The 20470-nt window shown below is 37.9% G+C and overlaps 1 protein-coding gene across 18 annotated transcripts in view; it reads right to left on the bottom strand.

The window, feature by feature from the left end:
- COL19A1 (collagen type XIX alpha 1 chain) overlaps positions 1 to 17509 on the bottom strand; it is a 202734-nt gene extending 185225 nt beyond the window's left edge. For 8 of the 18 annotated variants that reach the window (XM_083832480.1, XM_083832466.1, XM_083832479.1 and 5 more), the window contains exons 1-4: positions 17247 to 17509; positions 15473 to 15602; positions 7621 to 7695; positions 7315 to 7414 (exon numbers count right to left, since the gene is read on the bottom strand). In XM_083832480.1, the coding sequence (XP_083688606.1) occupies positions 7315 to 7414; positions 7621 to 7695; positions 15473 to 15566 (269 nt within the window). In that variant the 5' untranslated portion in view covers positions 15567 to 15602; positions 17247 to 17509. The other 10 variants (XM_083832464.1, XM_083832478.1, XM_083832481.1 and 7 more) reach the window with 7 other exon arrangements.
- Positions 17510 to 20470: the final 2961 nt, after the last annotated feature.

Raw genomic sequence — 20470 nt, 5'->3', positions numbered from 1 at the left:
GAGCTAAACACAGAGAAGTGCTGGAGACAAAAATCTTTCACAATCAACTGAAAATAAATGAAAATCAGCGTAATGAAAAAAGTACCAGGGAGCTTCACTGTAGAGAGCCTGTGAACTATTTTTAGAAAGGAAAACTAAAATCCAAGAGGCAAGGTGGGGGAAGGAAATGATATTTCTTTATGACATCTTTAAACATCAAAGCCCCACTGTACACACGGATGTATCAGCACAAACATCTTTTTGTAAGGTACAGCTTTAGTCAACAGGAGAAATTACTGACAGCTTTGCTAGTGCAAGCTACATTTCACAAAGTGTTAAACCACAAAGGCAACCACAGAAGTTCTGATTTATTACAGTTTTTTTCAGCCTGCTGATAAATGCCTTATGAAGCACTTGGGACCAGTGCTTCAGCTGGAGAAATAAGCATTTGACAGAGACACTTGAATCCTCTCAGCCCAATCAGGAAAACTGATAAATTATCTTTCAATCTCTACTTCTACAATACAACACATGGGAGCAATAGTCTATCATCAGCTGCGTGCATCATATACTGTACCTTTCACTGAATCCTGCATGGCTGCATATAGCACTGCTGAGTATATACCCATACATACTCTTGATTTCTAAGAAACTTCAGAGTGTGTTAATTTTGCAACTGTATTTTTGTTTTAAGGCTAGTCTGACTAGAATTTGTATCGAATACAGGTCTTGTTACAGACTTAGATCTGCAGCCTCCCTACCGTTTCATAGTACCACCTTGTACTAACTTTTGGGAACTCCCCCTGAAAAAAAAAAAAAAAAAAAAAAAAAAAAGCCCAAGAAAAAACAGAGCAACGTTACAACGTTAAAAGTCAACATGTTTGGCAAAGAGAAAAAAAAAAAAAAAACTCTTGTATGAGTCCCCCACAGTCAGTCATCGCTAACTGCAGGCTGCTGAGAGCAGCAGTTCTGTGGTGTCCCTCCATGCTCCTCACAAGCTTTTTGCTCCTTTTCCACTGTGACTGACAGAAATCACACAGCCACCGGGATCAGCCACTGGCCTCATGGACCAGACAGGCTGATGCTGATGTGGAGGAAGTAACATGAGGTCAAGTGTAGGAAAGAAACGTTAAAAAGATGAACTCTAAATTTTATTTTCTTTGAAATAACCTTTGCTGGACAGATTTCTCCTTTAAAAGGAAGGCAGCAGGGAAAAAATAACACTAACACTAAGCTGAACTGAAACACTTTTTTTTTTTTTTTTGAAATTAAGGAAAGTTTTTCAAGTAAGAAAAGTAAACTGCCTTTGCGATTTGTTCATCCAGTGCTTCTGTAATTTGCTTATTGCTTGTCTGATGTTTCATCCTGAATGCTGAAGCACATGGGGAGTGGGGATCCACAAAAAAACAACAACAACAAAAAAAAACACTGTACACTCCCACTGTGGACCAATGCCCATGAAGTCCACATCTCCCAAAGGCTCCTGCCCTTTATCTCTAAGTGCTTTTTGGCAAGATCAACACTGCTGTGGGAAAAAAAGGAAAAGGAACAGTCTGCTTCATCCAACATTGTCTTACTAATTCAGATGGTAAGACGCTGCCACATGAAGTGCTCTGCTCTCTGTGGAATACGCTAAAGATCAAAAAATTCAGATTTGCTACAGTCAGAGGTATAATTAAAATAGTTTTGCTGCTCTCTGTTCCCTCACAATCTGCTTTCAATGTAAGTACTATACATTTTTTTTAAATAATTTCCTCCCCTTTGCCATGTATCTGTCATTATTTCTGGTCTTCCGATTCTTCATTTGTAGAAAATTGCATATTAAATTAGGATTCGGGACCAGTACAGCAATTAAAACCAATTAATATCTGAATTGTCGATTTTTTTATTTATTTTTTTTAAGATGTTGACATGTATCTTGTAAATTATCAGGTACAAACAAGCCCATATACCCAGGAAAAGACATTCACATGTTTTCATTCTTTGAAAGAGGCATTGCCCTATTATTTTTTGTGGTAAGAGGCCCTAGTTTTCTCCTCAGTTATGAAAAGAAATAATTGGTGTTTACGTGGCAGGTACAGCTCCAATTTGTTCTTTCGATAGTACTCCTTGTATTAGCCTTCTTTTTAATTTCTAAAATTAAGTTTTCAAGTTTCTGTAATAAATACAAAATATATGACTTCAGTACCTTTAGCCAGAATTGGAAAAAGAAAGATCGTATCACTGCATCTTTTGATATACTACTTTGAAAGACCTGAAGAAAGCATTAGGATTTGTATTAAATTCAGGCTCCCACACTCAGGAAGTAAATTCCAGAGACAAGGCCCTTTTCTTGAAAATACCCTGCAACCAAAATACCAGACATTTCAATCTTAGCATTGTTGGCTCAAAGAGCTCAAGTGACTTCAAATAAATACATGATATTGGAAGGAAAAGGTGTTTTTTCGTACATAACTATCTAATATTTTTACATAAGTAATATCTAAGTCTGGTTAGCATAATGGTAACTACTGCCACCAAACACGGGTGCCATCTCATTGCCACTTTCATTAATATTAAACTGTATTACTATAAAAGTGTTTGATGAAAACTTTTGAAAACTGCTGAGTTGCACAACTATCCAATCTATATCACATTTAAGAAATATGTACACCATTTCTTAATATATGTCTTAATACTATTTTTTCAAGACGATTGCTGAACCTGGACCCACTGGCCAAAACAACTCATAAGCAGAACTAATCAGAAGTCATGACCATGTAAGATGTTCACTGACTGCTAAAGTCCAATGCAAGGCACTGGGTATTTAGTTGAATAGACAGAGGCAGAGAGCAGACTGCAAAGTCACCCAGAGGTAGATGCCTTTGGGAGTAAAGTGCTGGTTATAAGGAGGCTTCTAGGAGTAAGCACAGAAACTGCCTCATTAGATGCCAGCGGTGTTCAGGAAATGCAATTCCGTATGCATTCCATAGTTGCGTTTTTTGCAATTATATAGGTTAGCATCAAAACCAAACCAAACACATGTGTAAATGTTCTTTCATCATCGATTTCTGTTCTTAGCTGGAAATGTACTGACAAAAGTGGTAACACTATTTCTGCATCTTGTAGCTAGACATCAGGAAGGGGGGAAACACTTTCTCTGAAACATCGCCCAACCCACAGATGCAGTTCTTTCAGCAGCAATAAATGAAAACATTGCTGATGGAGCTGGGTAGTCCAAATACAGTCAAAATCCAAGCTCTTTTTCAGTATCTTAGACAAAAAGTGGAAGAATTCCTAACAAAAGTCGTAAGAGTAATCCCAATTGCTCTCATTTTGAGATCATTTTAACAGCCAGCTCTGACAATCATGTCAGTAAATGAATATGAGCTATCAAACCAAATGAGCTACAAGATAAGAAAAAAAAAATGACTGTGCCATTAGGATTTCCTAATCATAAACAACAGATGTCCATTTCAAAAACGCTCTGAAACTCAGCTGAAACCAACTTGCTATGTCCCTTATTAGCTCTGTACAGAAATTTAAGAGCAGAAAAAAGTGGCCCACAAGCAAGCCAGACAAGTGAGAACAACTGGCATCTGATGCATCTTTAGGGAAGGACATGAAACTATTTCAGCATCATGCTATCTACTCTAAGGCTTCTGAGGAGCAAAGACCAGCCTAAAAGGCCTCATGCCAGAAGCTCTGAGTATTGCTGGCAGACCTGAAGTAGTTGCTATCAGCACAGAGCCCTCTGCCACTTCTGTCAGCAAGCTTTACACCGAATTGGAATACACCACATAGACAGTACATATTAGACTCTAGCTAACAAAATGTGACTCCATAATGTACTTATTGAAATGAAATTAAAACATTACAAAATTGGTGTTATTATGATTACATAATTAGATTGTCTACATAACTGTACGGTTAATTTCTTTAGGATTCAGAGGCTCAGTTATACTGCTTTAGTCCGGAGTATCTTCTAATAACGTCTGTGTAAGAACTGCAACACATAACTCACAGTTTCTTAATTTAAAAGTCACTCTTTAACTCTAAAAAGATTAAAAGATTAGTCATTTACACAAAACTTAAGTTACCCACATCCCACCACAACACATATCATGTACAGATCCCCTTCCCAAAAGAGATATAGAACCAAAATTCAGCACAAATAGACATAATCGATTTCCCAAGCTGAGACTGCATTGTAAATTATTTACAACATATAAATAGGTGCAACACTACTCCAGGTCCATTGAAAAAAATCAAAATGGCATCACACAAGAAAAATGGCACAGCATAGCTTTCTATTACCCACACTACGACTGAATGAATGAAATGCAAGAGGAGATGTGCCAAGCTACTTGATACTTGCTAGTCAGCTTAATCAGATACTCTCAGTTTCCTGCAGGATGGAAAACAAACACTGTTCTGCTACTTACTGCACACCACGTCTACTAACATATTTTCTGAGGCAGAATGATCCTAAAAACCTCTGAGCATCTAATAACACAAGTGTTCTGGAACTACACAATCTGCCATATTGTAAGAGAAGATTTAAATAAAATATTACAAGATATTGGACATGGGTATCTGAGATAAAGTAAATAATAAAATTATGATGACAGGTATTCCTGCTTCATTGAAAACCTGTAACGTCAAATACTGATTTTATGCTCGTAACTGCCATATGCCCTTGTTTAAAAAACCAACCAACAAAACAAACAAAAAACCACCTCAAGTTCAGAAGACTATCAGAAATACTTTAAATACATACTTTCAAACATGTTTCTCTGAAGTCTTAATAACAGAAAGCCAAAATATTTGGAATAAAAAGGTAAATTATTTTCTCAATTATAACGTGCACTTCTCTGTGAGGAAAGGTTTAAAAAAGCAATAGCAAGGCTATTGCCCTTAAGAACTACAATTTAATGTAAATTCTACAATGTTTTAATGTTGCTGAAAATACTTTAGCCCTTTTTTTGTTTGGAGAGGTATATGTAAGAGGTACCTTTTACTTCCACAGCAAGCTGACAGAAAAAATCATGTTGTACCTTATTAACATTAATAACGTGACATAATTTTTTTTAGCCTAACTATATTCAGACCTTAGCATTGATTACAATGATACTTGATTATCATTTCAGCTTCATCCAGCTGAAGTTTTCATCCACTGGATACTCATTTTTAGGAGAAACTGGAAAGACTCTCTCTACTTTTTCTTTAAAGTCCATAAACTGAAGAAAACAATGGGGTGGAAGATGAATGTGAGAAGCCATAGACACTAACAATACCAAACCACCTGTCCTCCGAGTTTACCATTTACTGAAATTCTTTATCCCCTGGGCAAATCAGACTGAAAATAAAGAAAAACATTCTTGTTTTCCTCATTTTTGTCTCCAAGAGTCATCCTCCCTTCCAAATAGGTGAGCAGATAAAACAATCTGTTAGGTTCCTCTCCCAGCCATAAAGAAAGTATAAATAGAAGCATTCTTTCTTTCAAGAATATTTCCTTCCAACTTTTGGGAGTTAAGACTTTACTGAGTAGCAGCTATCAACCATTACATGACTTCCCCCATTTTCACTGTCCTCATTAATAATAATTTTTGAAAGAATTTGAATTAGTACTCAGGCTTACTAATAAAAGCAAGTAAAAAACCTCAACATTTTCAACCTCAGCATCACGGTCAGAACCCTTCAAAAATATCAAATTCTCAGAAATCATTTTCATTCACAGATTTTCCCCCAAAGTAATATGAATTTAAAATAATGTCATTAATCTGTCCTCTTAAAATTTCTAGCTCTTTTCACTCCATTTCTTGTCACTGATTTGCCAACATTTTCAGAAAAAATGTAAATCAGCTTGCAATATACATTTCTCTGATTGTACACTTAGCTCTACTTAGTTTCTTATTCCTGAAGTTTCTTATTCCTCTACTCTTCTGTATTCTCACGTTTCCCTCAAATTCGTGTCCTGAAATAAATCTGTAAAAATTTGTAAAATGAATAACATATAAAATAAAATAAAAAAGCTTTCTTATTGACAAACTTTCAAAATAGTTTTACGATAGACTCATATTGTGGTATTTAATTTTACCTGTTCCTTTTCTAAGGATGATCTTGAAAATACTAGGAAGACACTAATAAAAAATAGAGCCTTCTCTGTGTCAAATAATTTTATCTAGTCATTTTTCCTTCAATAACAATCAAAGAATTTTAGAAAAGACAGTGATTACTTTGCACAACTTTGAAGAATTATGCAAGCATACTAATTTAGCGTTTACAGTACCTAATACTTCCAAAAAAACTTAGATATTCTAAGTTTCTATTTAGAGTCTAAGTGGTATTTCTTTAATCACTCTTGTCTCCCAGAGATCACTTTATTTTTTGCCTGGGTGTCTCTGATCCTTTCTCTTTCTTCTTCAATTACTCTGCCAATGAACCCCACTTTGGTTTTCCCAGGATCCAGCAGAAGGGGAATTCTGAGGGCATGGATGTATTTTTTCCAACACAACCACGTGCCAGAATTCTTGCAACAGAGAATACCCAACCTGAAAACATGGGAATACAGTTGCTCCCCACATCATCACAAGAACATGCTGTACAGAAACGACAGTCCGATGACTCAGAGCACATCTCAACCACAAAGCTCTGAGAGGATTCTCTTTCTCTCCACTGTCCAAGGATGGGGAACTTGAAACGACATTCCTAAATGCATCTTACCATCTCCTCGTCTCAATGAAATCTTAAATCCATGCAGTTCCATTACGCCTTACTCTCTTGCACCCTCCTTTTGATTTTTCATGCAGTCTCTGCCCTTCATTCCATTCTGTCAGAAAAGCATGCTGCCTAGTTTCACCTCTACTCTGAGTACCAGCCATTCTTTTGGTGCTCAAAGGCAAGATGTCAAATTCACTGAAAAAAAATATAATCATGAAAATACAGCATTTAAGGAAACTGTGACTCTCTCTTTTTATCCCTGCAAACAGCCAATTTCATTGAGGGAAGATTAGTAAGGTAAATGCTTCCTGTCACACCATGAAAGTTCTTTGTTTCCTTTGTTTTTATAAATCTTTATGTATAAACAGTAGAGTTTTCAGTATTAGAATCACAGTTTGAGAATAGGATACTCTCAATTAACTATCTACCTGGATACTTCCAAATTTCAGAAAAGGAAACTCCTGAATCAGACTAATTCCCCAAAACTATCACAGATGAAAATGCCTAAAAAAAGATACACTTATCTTTCTGTGGTATCCTTTGATACACTGCTCAGTGTATCAGATCATTAATAGTATTTGGTCTGAGCTTCCTCTTTCAAGGATTCTAGGATGAAAGTAGTATCTTACTTACTTTGTGTCTCTGATGAGAGGAGCACTTCCCAGTTTAAAGCAGATTTTTTCCCCTCCACAAGACGACTGTCTCAAAGAAAAGCTTTCTGCCAGATCAAACCCTGCAGAACGCGATACACTGATTTAGTTTATGTAACACAGTTTTTCAAAATCATGGGTAAATACTGACTTTTTAGCATGCTGGGTGACTTTCTAGAGGACAAAAAGCTATTTTGAAAACCAGTACTTTAAGTTACAGAAACTTACAAAATTCATTTTACCAATCAATTTAGATAATTTACTCTTCGTATTAAAGAAAGCCATTTACCTGACACACCAAGACTGTCTCTGTTGATTTGTTTGAGATGATGAGCAACTCTTTTTATTAAAGGACACACAGCACCTTCAAGAGAGCACAGGTTAATATTTCTCATAAAATTCTACCAAATGAAAATGAAATAGAACAAACCATCATGATAGTGATAGTCACAGCAGGCATGTTTCTTTTAGTTTCTCTATCTTTAGGATATAGAAAATAGCAATAAAACAAATTACAAAACCTAAATGAGAGCAATAATATTTAATTTTATACTAATTTTCCAATAACTTAGGCAAATATAAATTTGATCATGTTTTAATTCAACTGTTTAGGATTAAAGCGTACATGAATGACAACCAGAAGAAAGATACACAGTTCTTACTATACTCTCTCCATCTACAATAACCTATAAAGTAGTAAGATCTGTTCTAAGGTTGTTGTTTTTTTCTGGTTATATTATTAGAAAAATTCTTTTTCTTTGATTAAGAAGACATTACAATGAATCTGCAACAATCTATCATGAATGATTACTGTTGCAATAACCTATTGTTACCTCAGTGAACATTCATTTCAAAATGTGGATTAACAAGGACATGATCATAGCATATAAAAAACAAGGCAAGCAATATTTATACTTTGAAAATTAAGCAGCTTTACAAGGGATTAAGTCTGAACCAAAGTATTTAGGTAAACAAACATAATGTTCTAAAAATTGAAACATGGTAAATTCTAAGGCTATCTCTAGCCACATGCTTAGATCAAACAATGTATTATTATGCAGCATACAATTTGCATAAAGACTTTTTAAAATATATACAGGAATACACACTTTTATGAAGCAAATACAGACAATTATCTCTTTTGTGCATGGGTCGGAAATAGAGTTTTTTCTTTAAAAAAAAAATCAACAACTTTTAAAATAGCCCCACTAAACCCTTAGGAAACTGTCAAAAGGAAAACTACAAGCAGGATTTGGCCCTGTGCTTATTAAGTGCAGAGCTCCTTGTTGAGCTGATGTGACTACGGAAATGGCCAAGATATGTCAAAAGATACTGAGCAGTGAAGGTCGAGGGGCTTTCCAAAGTGTCAGTCCAAAGAAAAAAGCAAGGAGAAGTGCCCTAGCACTAACCTGGAAATCATCTATATTTAAAGGTTTCCAAGGGCGTATAGACTGAGGGCTGACACTTAAAATAGCTATATTTGTAATTTTAAAGCATGTGAACTTTGTCATTCATTCTGTAGTAATACAGAGAGCACATTATCCTTCAAAAGTTTTCAATTCTATTAAATGCATTACAGTATTTTATCTGGACTACAAATGGCTAATCAGAAACAACCAGTAAAAAATTAAGCTAAATTATGTAATACAGATATAAAGAACCTTCCTATCAACTTGGTTAATGAAAGGCATCTCAATGACAGGTAACATCACTTGTAAGTTGATTTATTTCAAAGGCACTGAGACAATTTATTCTTTCCTTCCTTCATGTATAAAAATGCGTATATACATGCATTTATGTATATATACTTATATACAGTAATGAGTAAAAGTTTATGTATACATACTTATATACAGTACATGTATATATACTTATATATTTATATACATACACAAATAAAGTTTCATGAGAAATAAGAAACATATGCATTGAAAAAAACTATAACTCCCCTTATAAATTCCTTTTCCCCCCCAAAAAAGATGCAGAACTGTTAAGAAAATTCATTCATTCTGAAATCTCTGAAACTGAAATGAAATCTATCATCACTCTCAGTTTGTAGGGAGTATGGAATTACATACTAACATAGCAATTTGAATACACCATTTAGGGACAGAAAGAAGATCACCTTAGATACTCTTTAATCTACAGACCTGGGATTTCAATCATTTATAAAGATTATTAAACTATAGATTTGTATCTATACCCACTGTAGAGCAACAAATTGGTTATAGTAGAGGCATAGCTACAAGAAATATGTTGGTTTAAAAAAAAAAAAAGCCTCTTATGGCTGAAGGCACAATAGCTTGTCATGCATAGAGTAATAAATATCTTAATGTATTTCTTTTTTTTAAGAAATGCAAGGACTAAGGGCAGACACATTTTTCCATTGAATTACTTTACAGTTCTTATAAAAAGAGCAGCCAGATACAACCTGTTGTGGATTTTACCTTGAACTGCTATAGTAAGAGATATAGAACCAGAGACAAAAAAATGTGCCTTTTTTTTTTTTCCAGTACTAACTTACAAGAGGGCTGAGCAACTTATATTAGGGGCATATTAGCTTATTCCCTCCAGCCACTTTCTTCCAACTCCAAATAAAGAATCAAGCCTTAATTTCTGTGTTATCCAGATGATAGCAACGATTCCTCACATGCCACAGACTGGACTGTGGACCTATTTTTATCGGTGGCATAACAGTCACAGCATAGACAGGCTACGTAAATGTTACTTATTTGGTTGTTTTCCATTTCCCTTTAAAAACTGAAAGAGTTACTACGATTATTCTCCTATCTTATGCTGTTGGTGCACTCCCTTTGTCCGATATTATTTTATCAGAGAGCTAAGACAAAATCATAAAATATTAAAAAACAAAAAGCTCTCCACACCAAGACTGATACCTTTAATTGCTATAGATTAATGAAAATTCTTTCTAGAGTTTATACAGTCAAAAAGTTAGTCTCGTCCAAGATTTTTAGTACTGCTAGCAGATCTTTAGATTCTCTTTGGCCTGAAACAAAGCCGCTCAACCCATGGATAGCTGAATTAGAGGATCTACATGAAGACATTCAGGAAAGGAAAAGTACACAACGAACCCTTATCCAGGTGTAGAAACCATGCACAGCAACCTGCCTCATTATAATATATTATTGCAAAACTAAAGAAGAAAAAATAGCAAGCTTACATTTATATAGTAGGTTGCTCTACATGTGATAAAACTGAGTTTGTCTTGATTGAAGTCCACAATTCATATTAGAATGGTGATGCCAAAGCTGAAGTTACCGTACCTATAAATTAATGAGATCACCTGTCCATAGGATAAATGACAGACCTTAATCTTTGGAAATCAGTGAGCTGTACGTAGGTGGTTATTACTACAAAATCAACCTATTTACTTCAAAACACATATTAATGTAAATCAAGCAGGTGTGTCACATATAATTGTGATCTGTCTCTCCATTGAGAATCTAGTAAGGAATTTTTTTTTTTTTATAATAAAATTTTGTAAAAAACTGTATTCTAAGTAGGGGGGTTACACCTAGCCTTGCCTGCTGCAACATGCTATGTCATGTCCTGAATCCTTGTAATGGTCAGATCACTTGTTGAAGCACTCTGCAGTTTCCATCTAGGTCCCATGCCCAGTTTTTCTTTCCGTGAAAACTCAGACCCAGAAGACTGGTGTATGCTTCGGTCTCACTCTTACAGACATCTCTTGGGTGCGGGTGCAGTTCCTGACTGGGAACTGTAGCTTCCAGTAAGCACTCTTGGCTTCTTTAGGTCGCGTGTGAACTGAAATGACCAGATTCGCTTCCCAAATACGTATCTGCTACTTTGTAATTAAAGTTCATGTTTAGGTGATGTTTCAGTTGCTGTCTAACCCACTGATGTGCACTTTATGAGGGTGCCAGAGCTTCCATCAGAAAGCACAACCAGATAAATTAATGTGGCCCAACAACAAAAACCCCAGCTATCACATACACACATGCTATGTTGGATTCAAGCTTCAGGCAGAATCCCAAATTATTGAGGATTTATCTCACACTCTAACTGGATCAGGCTTCATAAAAATATAGTAGAATGAACCTTTTCAGAGTGTATGGCTGACTTGCTGGATATCATTGCTAAAATTCGCAAGCCCACCTCACAGGTATTTATACTGAAGATGAGGGTGCTGTACTCAAACACCCAGTTGGCCTGCTTTCAAGCAGGGTCAAGGAATTAGATCCCTTACATACCCATAGCCACATGTACAGAGCTACCAGAAAATGAAATGTGATTTTTTTCCTCTTTTTATACTGAAAGCCACTATGTATTGCATTACAATATAGGTATTAATTAAGCCAAAGGTGGAAAGAGGAATAAGGAAGACTGGATCTACAACTTTGTTGATATACGAAAGAAGTCAAGTCCAAGCCCAATGATTATTTAGACAGTTATGTAAATAACTAATTGCTTTAGTAGTAGGGATTAAGAAATTCTTACCAAGTTCAAGTATTAGGAGTATGGTGTACCTGCCTCATGCACACACTAGACATTGGAGAACTGGATTCTCCCATGAGGAACAGGCGGTAGGGGGAAAAAACAGGACTTTATATTCTAGGTGGATATCTTGGCTACAGGAGATTTTTTTTTTTCTTTCCCTCCCTTTCCCTGAAAAAAAAAAAAAAAGTAAACTAATCTAGTCTACAGGCTTCACTCTGGGAGAATGTGTGTAGTCTCTCTTATGTCCTATTACTCACTAACTGAAGTGGCTCTCCACAGTGTGCAGGCTGTCATGAATCATATCCTTACAGACACCCAAAGTTCCTTCTTCACTGCCCAAGAAGGCTTACGTTTTACCTACAAGAAATCCAAGGGTGGAATAGTCATTTAAACACTGCATTGCTGACAGCAGTTTGTGGATCCAACCTTAAACATTCAGGGTAAGAGTTTAAACACTCCTAGTGTTAAGACTATGAATGTATTTTATATGAGAGTAACTACAGAGCCTTTATCTTGATTTTGAGAATTATCTAGCTGTACTAAAGGATGAAAACTGAAAAGCTGAGCTGATTTGCATGCTTGAAACCAGTCACTGTATTTGGGTTAAAGTGCCTATCTGAACTTATGATCTAGAGCCAATACTTTTCACAACACATTCCATGTCAAAAGGCAATGGAAATTCACCATGACTGACAGTCCCAAGACTTTATTTATGCTACATTTTTCATGGCTTAGCAAGTGACTTTGAAAAGGATAGATTGTAAAAGAAAGTTGAAAAAGCAACAGTGATCTGGGAATGAGACAAGAGTATTAATATTCTTAACATGGAGCAGTTAGGAATGATCAGATTAGAACTTCATCTGTCACTAAAGAAGGAGCTCATATCCATGCTCCAAAGCCAAATGCTCCTAACAACACAACAAAAGTTTACAATGTGAAAATATTCTTGAAGTCAGATTAAAAACAAGATTGTGGAGAACTCCTGAATCCTCTCCATCAGACTTACTATATTCTATCGTTAGAAGTAAGTGCTTCCTTCTGATGAACCATCAGAACACCGAAACTTCTTAACAAGTGAAAACTTAAAGAAATCCTTGATGTGAATCTAATGGTTATTGGCCTAAGGAGGACTGCTTCTAGAAGGCTCACTCTGATATTTTTTCTAATACCAGTATTTATTTAATATAGTATTAAATTAAATAATATAACTCCCAAAGTACATTCAGAATGCCAGCTCAGAAAGTTCTTCCCTATGTGTACATGCAAGTTAATCCTTTCTCTTGCACAAGAGATTTCCTTCTGTATATATACTTTCCCCCCCTCTTCAAATCAAGGTTAACTTACAGTTTTCCCTGCCTTTGAAGCCCATTCTCAAGCAGAACTCACCTGACTCAAGCAGATCGGGTGAGAAATTTTAGGACGCAAATGCAATATACCAACATCCTATCTAAATGAGCTTTGTTGGAAAAACCTTTGTATTAGCCCAGTGTGAAATAAACGCTATGCATATGTTGAAGGGAAGAACCTGGGCAGATCCTGAAGGATAGAAGCAGATCTATACAGAACAGCTATTTGGGAGAGAACAAAGGCCCAAGAGAGAGGCAGTTAATGGAAGAAATAAATGGAATGGAGGAGACCAGATACACTCTCTTCTTGAAATGCGCACACTTCCAGTCTGTAACAGATTCATCTGCATACAAATTATCAAGCTACAGAGCAAGACAACTTTGCAACACGGGATACTCAGTTCAGCAGGATAGGGCAGATTCAACAACAAGGTCTGCAAATGCACCCACACCACCTAGCACTTCACCCTTGCAGGGTCTGTTCTTTCTCAACTCTTGTTTTCTGGTCTACAGCTTGTATTTCTGTTTTGGATGCTAACCACCCTCTTCAGTCTCTAGGAAAGTCTCTTTCCTGTTGTCACCTTAAAGCTTCACTCTAAGTCTATTCCACGCTGTTGGCAGACCTGTACACGCTGGCAGCTATCTGCCTGTTATTCCTCACCATCTGCTCATATCACCTCATACTGCAGAAGCCTCTCAATCGTACGCAGTCAGTTGTTCTCAGGAAAGGTTCAATCTCTCCTCTTCCTCCCAGGGGTTCCACTTGACCCATATTTGATCAATTTGTAGCAATTAGGTTAGGGAACACTGCAACCTCCCTCCTGGTTGCCCAGACACAAACTTCTAACAGAACGTAATGTACAGTTCAGATGTACCGTTCGCTACCAGTTCAGGTTATCGGTCACAGTCTGTATGAAAGGTGTACCTTTTCCTACATTTTTTTCCCCCTGTCTAATTGAAAGTGAGAGAAAATGCTTCCTGGCATTTTGTTTAAATATTTTTCAAGTTCTACATTTATCCATTTACATTATTAGGGAAGCTTGTGCACTCATACCCTTCTAGCCCTTTAAAAAACTTCCCTTCCATAATCCACTTGGTAGAAATAACAGAGAAATCAACCTATTTTGCTTCCTTTAGACAATCAAAGAGAATGATTGCACAGCTGTTATGTAAGGCTCACTCTCTCACAGGGGTTAAGAACAGTTCATCAGTGCAGCACTTAGCTTTGCTGCCCTAAAAATACAAGGCAAAAAAAGTATTTAACTTAAACTCAGATTCTTTACAACAGGTTACTGCTACCCTAGAGCCCACATGTTACATTCACTATTTATTAAATATTACTATTTATTGCTTCCTGGAGCAATAAAAGGATTATTATATTAGTAATCGACTTTTAAAATTTCTTGGGCCCGAGTTTCAAAGGTGTTACGGAGATTTAAATTTGTTGTGTATGTACAGATTCTATTATCTTCTGTTATCTGGGCCTATTATCTTCTTATCAGATTTCTGGAAAAACAGCACCACTAAAAATAAGTTTCATCTTCTAAAAAAGCAACAATCAATAACTCTTTTTAACTCTAACAACAGGTATGTTTTCCCTCCTAATAATTGGAGAACAGTTCTAGAAAATTGACGTACACGTTAGGGCTTAGCAATTCTAGAAAACTGACAATTCCTTATTTTATAAGCACACGATGTGCCTTTAAGATAGAATTTACCACATTCAGGAGAGCCAAAGTAGAGTTTAAGTGGACAGCTAGATAACATGCGGACAGGGAGAGAGAGAAGAAAGCGAAGAAGTGTGAGAGTAGTCGCAGAAGATGGGTAACAGCTAACTAAACAAATTCATTATATTCCCTTCCTCTGCCTGCTTAAGTGTAAGGTTCTGCCCTACTCTAGGTCTGTTAAACTGGAGAGCTGGTTCGAAGATTAAGTTTGGGTTAGGCTAACGTGCATTAGGTTGTTTAGGTCAGTGTAATCACTGTTATATAATAACGCCACATGGTTTTGTTCATAGAAGTTTTGCAAGCCATGATGCAGAACCTTGGTTTGTACAGTAAGTTGAAAAAGTACAAAATACAACTCCTAGAAACTACAACTACTTCCAAATGTGAATCTTCTAAGCACATGAAACAGAAAGACTGCTTTGGAATTGCTTCAAACTTAGACTTCTTCAAATAGAGGTAAAAAAAAAAAAAAAACCTTTGTAATTTTGCCTGCTTGTATGCTTTATATTCTGTGTATTGTCATTATTTTTCTAAATGTTGATTACTGAGATTTATGCTTTGCTGTGATGGGCAAGAAAAATGGAAGTACCTGTCTGGTCACTGACAGCCACACAAGTAGAAACAGGGAGGAGGAGGAAAACTGCCATACAAAGCCAAACTATGCAGGATCCAGTGTACTTCATCTCCCCCTGGACACATGTGAACAATCAGCTACAAATCTGAAACAGAAAATAATCACGTTTAGAACAATCTCTTCTTCAAGAATTTCTTAACTGTAAAGAAAAGAGTAAATCACTTGTTAAATGTAGTGTATAATTTATCTATTTTAAGGAGATACAAAAATAGATGGAAGTAAATTTAGAAATAAATGACAAAAATATTCCTTTAGTTCTCTACTAAGGTCCTAAATAACGTCAGAAATATTAACTCAGATATATTAGCTATGAAGGCACGAATTATTTATTTCATTAGTGATGACCGGTTATTTTTCTCCCAGTTTTCCAATCCTAAGTACGTCAGCTTAACTGGTCAGTGTCACAGTGCTGCCAATGACTGCTGATGCAGTCATCAAACTGAACATGGACAACATATGATGCTTTCAATTTAAGTGCAAACAAACAAAAATGTGACATTTCTCTTTATTGCAAAGTATACTGCAAGTACTTGTACTGAGTTTACAGTTTAGATCTCACAGAAGTACATCCCAGCTTCAACTCTTCTGTCAGCATAATAATCAGCTTTCCTTCCAAGCCAACTCTAATTTAGAGAAACGTCAGAAACCAGCGAAGGACAGAAAACACTTTTCTAATCTCATTTTCTGTAAGAGAAACAAACCACGCAGCTACGATGCGCTTTTAGCCATTCTCGTCGCACGGCATCTCCCCGATCAGCAGGGCTATCCTGCCGGCAGCTACACCCTGGGTAACTTTTCCAGCCTCCCCCGCAGCAGCAGCAGCAGCAGCAGCGAGCACACCTTCACAGAGCAGTCCCGCGGCGTGCCCCGCACCTGCCGTACGAGCAGGTAGCTCACCCCACCGCGGGCTGTGCTCCCCCCAGGAGGAGCAGGCGGGTCCCCGCCGTTTCCAAGCCGCCGCTGCCCCGTTCCCCGGCCCGGAACCTGGCTGCGGCGCTCGGCCCCGGCGGGTGGCTCCCTCACGGGGCGCCGGGAACCCGCTGGGGCGCCGCCGGAGAAGGTGGCGCCGCCCGCTCCCCTCCCTCCCTTTCTCTCTCTCCCTCCCCGGGGCCGCACCTACCGCGGCCGAGGGAGCCCTCTGCCGCCCCGGCCCCAGCCCCGGCCCCGGCCCCGCCAGGTGTGCCGGCGGCTCCCGCTTGCCCCGTCCCGCGGTGGCCGAGCCTGGAAGCCGCCGCCCCCCCCCGCCGCCCCTCCCGGTGCCGGGCCCCCGGCCCTTTCCAGCGGCGCCCCCGGCACGTGCCCGGCCGCTACAGCCCGCGCGGCGTCGGCCGCTCCCGCTGAGGGGAGCGATGGGCGCTGACGCTTGCAGGGGCAGCGAGGTGCCCGCGGTGAATAAACGTGCCCGGTATTGTGCCACGTTACGTCAGTTTGTGCCGCTTGTGTAAATTACTACGAGTTTACTAGGGCCGTTTGCGTCAGCGTACCTTCGCAAATACCTATAGTCACCCCCAAACATACCCTACGCACCTACACAGCCACCAGCAGACTCCTATTGCACGGGCTGATTACAGCACATCAAAACCCTATCGTCTATATTATATTTACATAGTCAACACAGACAAAATCAGTACTAAACTTAGCCAGCAATTCTGAAAAACACAGGAATGCTGAAGTACGTGCGTGTACCTAAGGTGCTAGGGCAATTCCCTGCAAACAACGGGTGGCTTACCTTTAATTTTTATTCTAGTTTGTCCCCCCGAAGCACTGAGAACGCCTGTGCAGAGCTGCCGTAGTGCCAAGGAGTTGCTGGAGTGAGTCTCCAAAGAGTGGTGGAGGGGGATGCAGCTCTGTCCTTATTAGTCTCACACAGCGTGACCCTCCCACTCAGCACAGAATACACCGCAAGGAAGGACAAACAACCACCCAGACACACACTTTACATAATCATACTTACACATCCAAAGTGCAGTAACAGTGTAAGAAATGCTTTCTTTCTAACCCCTCCCCTCCAGCTCCATAAATTAATTTGCCAGTGTATGAGCGCGTGAATGAAAAGGTGTCTGGCTCCGAGTTGTAAAGGACTATGTACATTAGCACACTGGCAGAAACTGGCTTTTATCACTTAAGTGTAAGCACACATCATTAATTTTATATACTTTATCATAAATTTAAAAATCAGCCATGCAAGTAACCAAGAGAGTGTGCCTATTTATGGCACTGATGCTGCAAAATACAGCAGATTACTGGCATTTGTTTTGCCTTTTAAAATCTATCATTTACAAATCAGAATGTTCTTGCACTGTAATATCATCTGTCTATGATAAAATGGTGACATTGAGCACTGACACTGGCTCTCATTTGAATATGCTAAACTGCACTTTTCTTAGGTTCTCTAAGTGTGCTTGTGGCAGTTTTCTGTATTGCATTTTACAGATGTAAGCCAGAAGGATGGAGAGAAATAAAATGACGAGAAATACATACACAGAACACAGATTTAGTGCTTATTTAAACATATTTAATTTATATATATTCAAGACATATTTCATCTTCTACTAGTGGAATCATTCTGACAGGGAAAAAAAAAAAAAAAGAAAGGTGATGACTGTTACATGAAAAATAGCTTAACGCCAGTTTAGCTTAACTGGTCTTAAGGTCAGAAGACTCTAAGGGTTAGCGTTTTGCTTTTTCCTCCCAACAGATTTTGGCTAGAGTTTCAACCAAGACAACTAGCCAGGATAACAAATCACGTGGAAAGATATGATTATCTTTTTGGTTTAAATTTCAAAACAGTTGTTGTTCTTCCCAACTTAGTATCACAAGAGAAAGATGAAATTGTAGCTTATGTACGTCTGGTAGGGTATTTTAATCCACAACTTTGCCACAAACTTGTACTGTAACTTTGTGCACGTTACACTTTTCACTTGCTTGTTCTGTAAATTATAGAAAGTAAAGCTTCTCTACCTCACAGTGTGAGGCTCAAGATCCCAATCCTACAGATGACAAATTATCTGAGCACTTCCTTTGCATTGAGACTGTCCATTTGATAAAGGCTAATTCAATGTTTCAAAAAGAGCTTCAAGACCCTCAGTTGAAAGACTCTTTGTAAAAACTGAAAGGCATTACCATTTTTTTATTTGAGAAGAACTGCATTTCTCATTGCTCTTTCAAGTATAAAATTCTTAAAATCCTTTTGTTTACTTCATTTTACACACCCTAAATATATGGATTCAGACGTTACATGAATATCCACAGCTTTATTAATTTCATTTCAGAATTTACATTCTGAATTAGGTAAATCTTCTAATTGCATAAAACTTTGCACATACGAACCCTTCATCCTTTAAAGAAATATTTCTGCCCCTCAAAGCTTCTGTACTGCTCATGAGACCAGATCCAAATTTGGTTCTCATTTTCTATGAAGTAATAATGAAACATAACCCCTAAACCAAAGATGTTGTTCCACCTACTGAGCTAGCTGCAGTCCAAATAGGAAAATTAAAAATACCTTATTTGGACCATGTCAACTTTAAAACACTCCACATCACTATGAAAGCATAAGAAGAAGAATTAGAACCTCCTGCAATGTTCCCTGGCTAATACAGACACTTCCTGTGCTCTGGCCTCGATCTTCAACTAAATGGGATTACGCCAGTTCATGTAAGTCAAAAGAATTATGCTGATTTATACCAGTCGAGGACTTGGACGTTAGAGACTGTAACTGTATGTATTTATGGAGAACACTGCTCATATTGATAAAAACAGCCTTGAATAGCTAGTGACATAAAAATTGGGAACAAGAAAAATCTTACTGTTTACAAACTTCTGTCAGGAGCCAAAACAAGCTTCTCGCCTGCACTACAAGAAGCAAAACCACAACCTGCAAAGCTTCTTGGTTATCATGAGCAGGTTAAAAGTTTGAACCACCTAGACTCAAGTTCACCTGCAAACAATTATTAGCGTACTCCACAGAAAACATTTTCTATATGTAGTTCCCTGATTTGTTTTCAGTAAGTATGGGAAAAAAATGATGATAAGGTATGATCTGAAACACCAGCAGCAAACAGATGACATACCATGTTATCTTTGTAGCAACAGTTTTCCAGCCATCTCAGGGCTTGGATAAAACTCTCGCTTGCAAACAGAAGACAGGATTAGACCTGGATCCAGGCAAGAGCCAAGGCAAATATGCAAAGAAAGAGAGAGAGAGAAACTAAGTTTGACACCATACTTAGTGCAGACGTGTAGAACACCTCCCATCTCCTGTGCCATGGGTGAACTGCTCCGCCGAACAGCTTTTACCACAACTGCAGTTGCAGGCAAGATACAGGGGGGAAAGGCGAGAGAATTGTGGGGTAGGGGGATACAGGGACAGAATTATTTATTCTAAAATTTGTTTCTCTACTGCTGAGCGTCACTTTTAGCCTCTGTTTCTTTTGCAGCGCTATGATATCCAAAACAGTCAAGTAACATAATTCACTCTTGTCTGGTGCTAACAGATTTGTCTCCATCTTGTTAGACCCACATTTTTAACTTGTGTTGCTTATGACAACACATGCAGGAATGAATCTGCAAGTTTTGACAAAACTCTTTAAAAGTGGCAGTATTCTACGCAGGAAGTTTTCTAAAAATAGGTTAATTTGAATCTCCCCCTTACCACACCATTTCTCATTGTATATAGAGCACAGTATTTCTGGTTTGTTTTTTAAACCCTTAAGTGGGATTGTTCCTTGCCAGATGAACCTTTCTGCCCTTTGCAAGATTTGCCAGTCATGACAATTACATTGCACTGAAATAATTAAAATGCAAATGCTTTAAAATATGTTAGACTGAACTATGATGGAAAAACAAGACCAGTGGAATCCTGGCCTTGAAGAATTTCATGGAAATTTTAGTATTAATCTAAAAGGAGTAAGTAACTCAAAAAAGTAAAAAGTAACTAATGTGAGGAAACTT

Source organism: Anser anser (assembly GCF_964211835.1).
Source record: "Anser anser genome assembly, chromosome: 3".
Lineage (NCBI taxonomy): Eukaryota > Metazoa > Chordata > Aves > Anseriformes > Anatidae > Anser > Anser anser.
The sequence above is the reverse complement of the archived record's forward strand: the minus strand, read 5'-3'. Positions and strand labels throughout refer to the sequence as shown.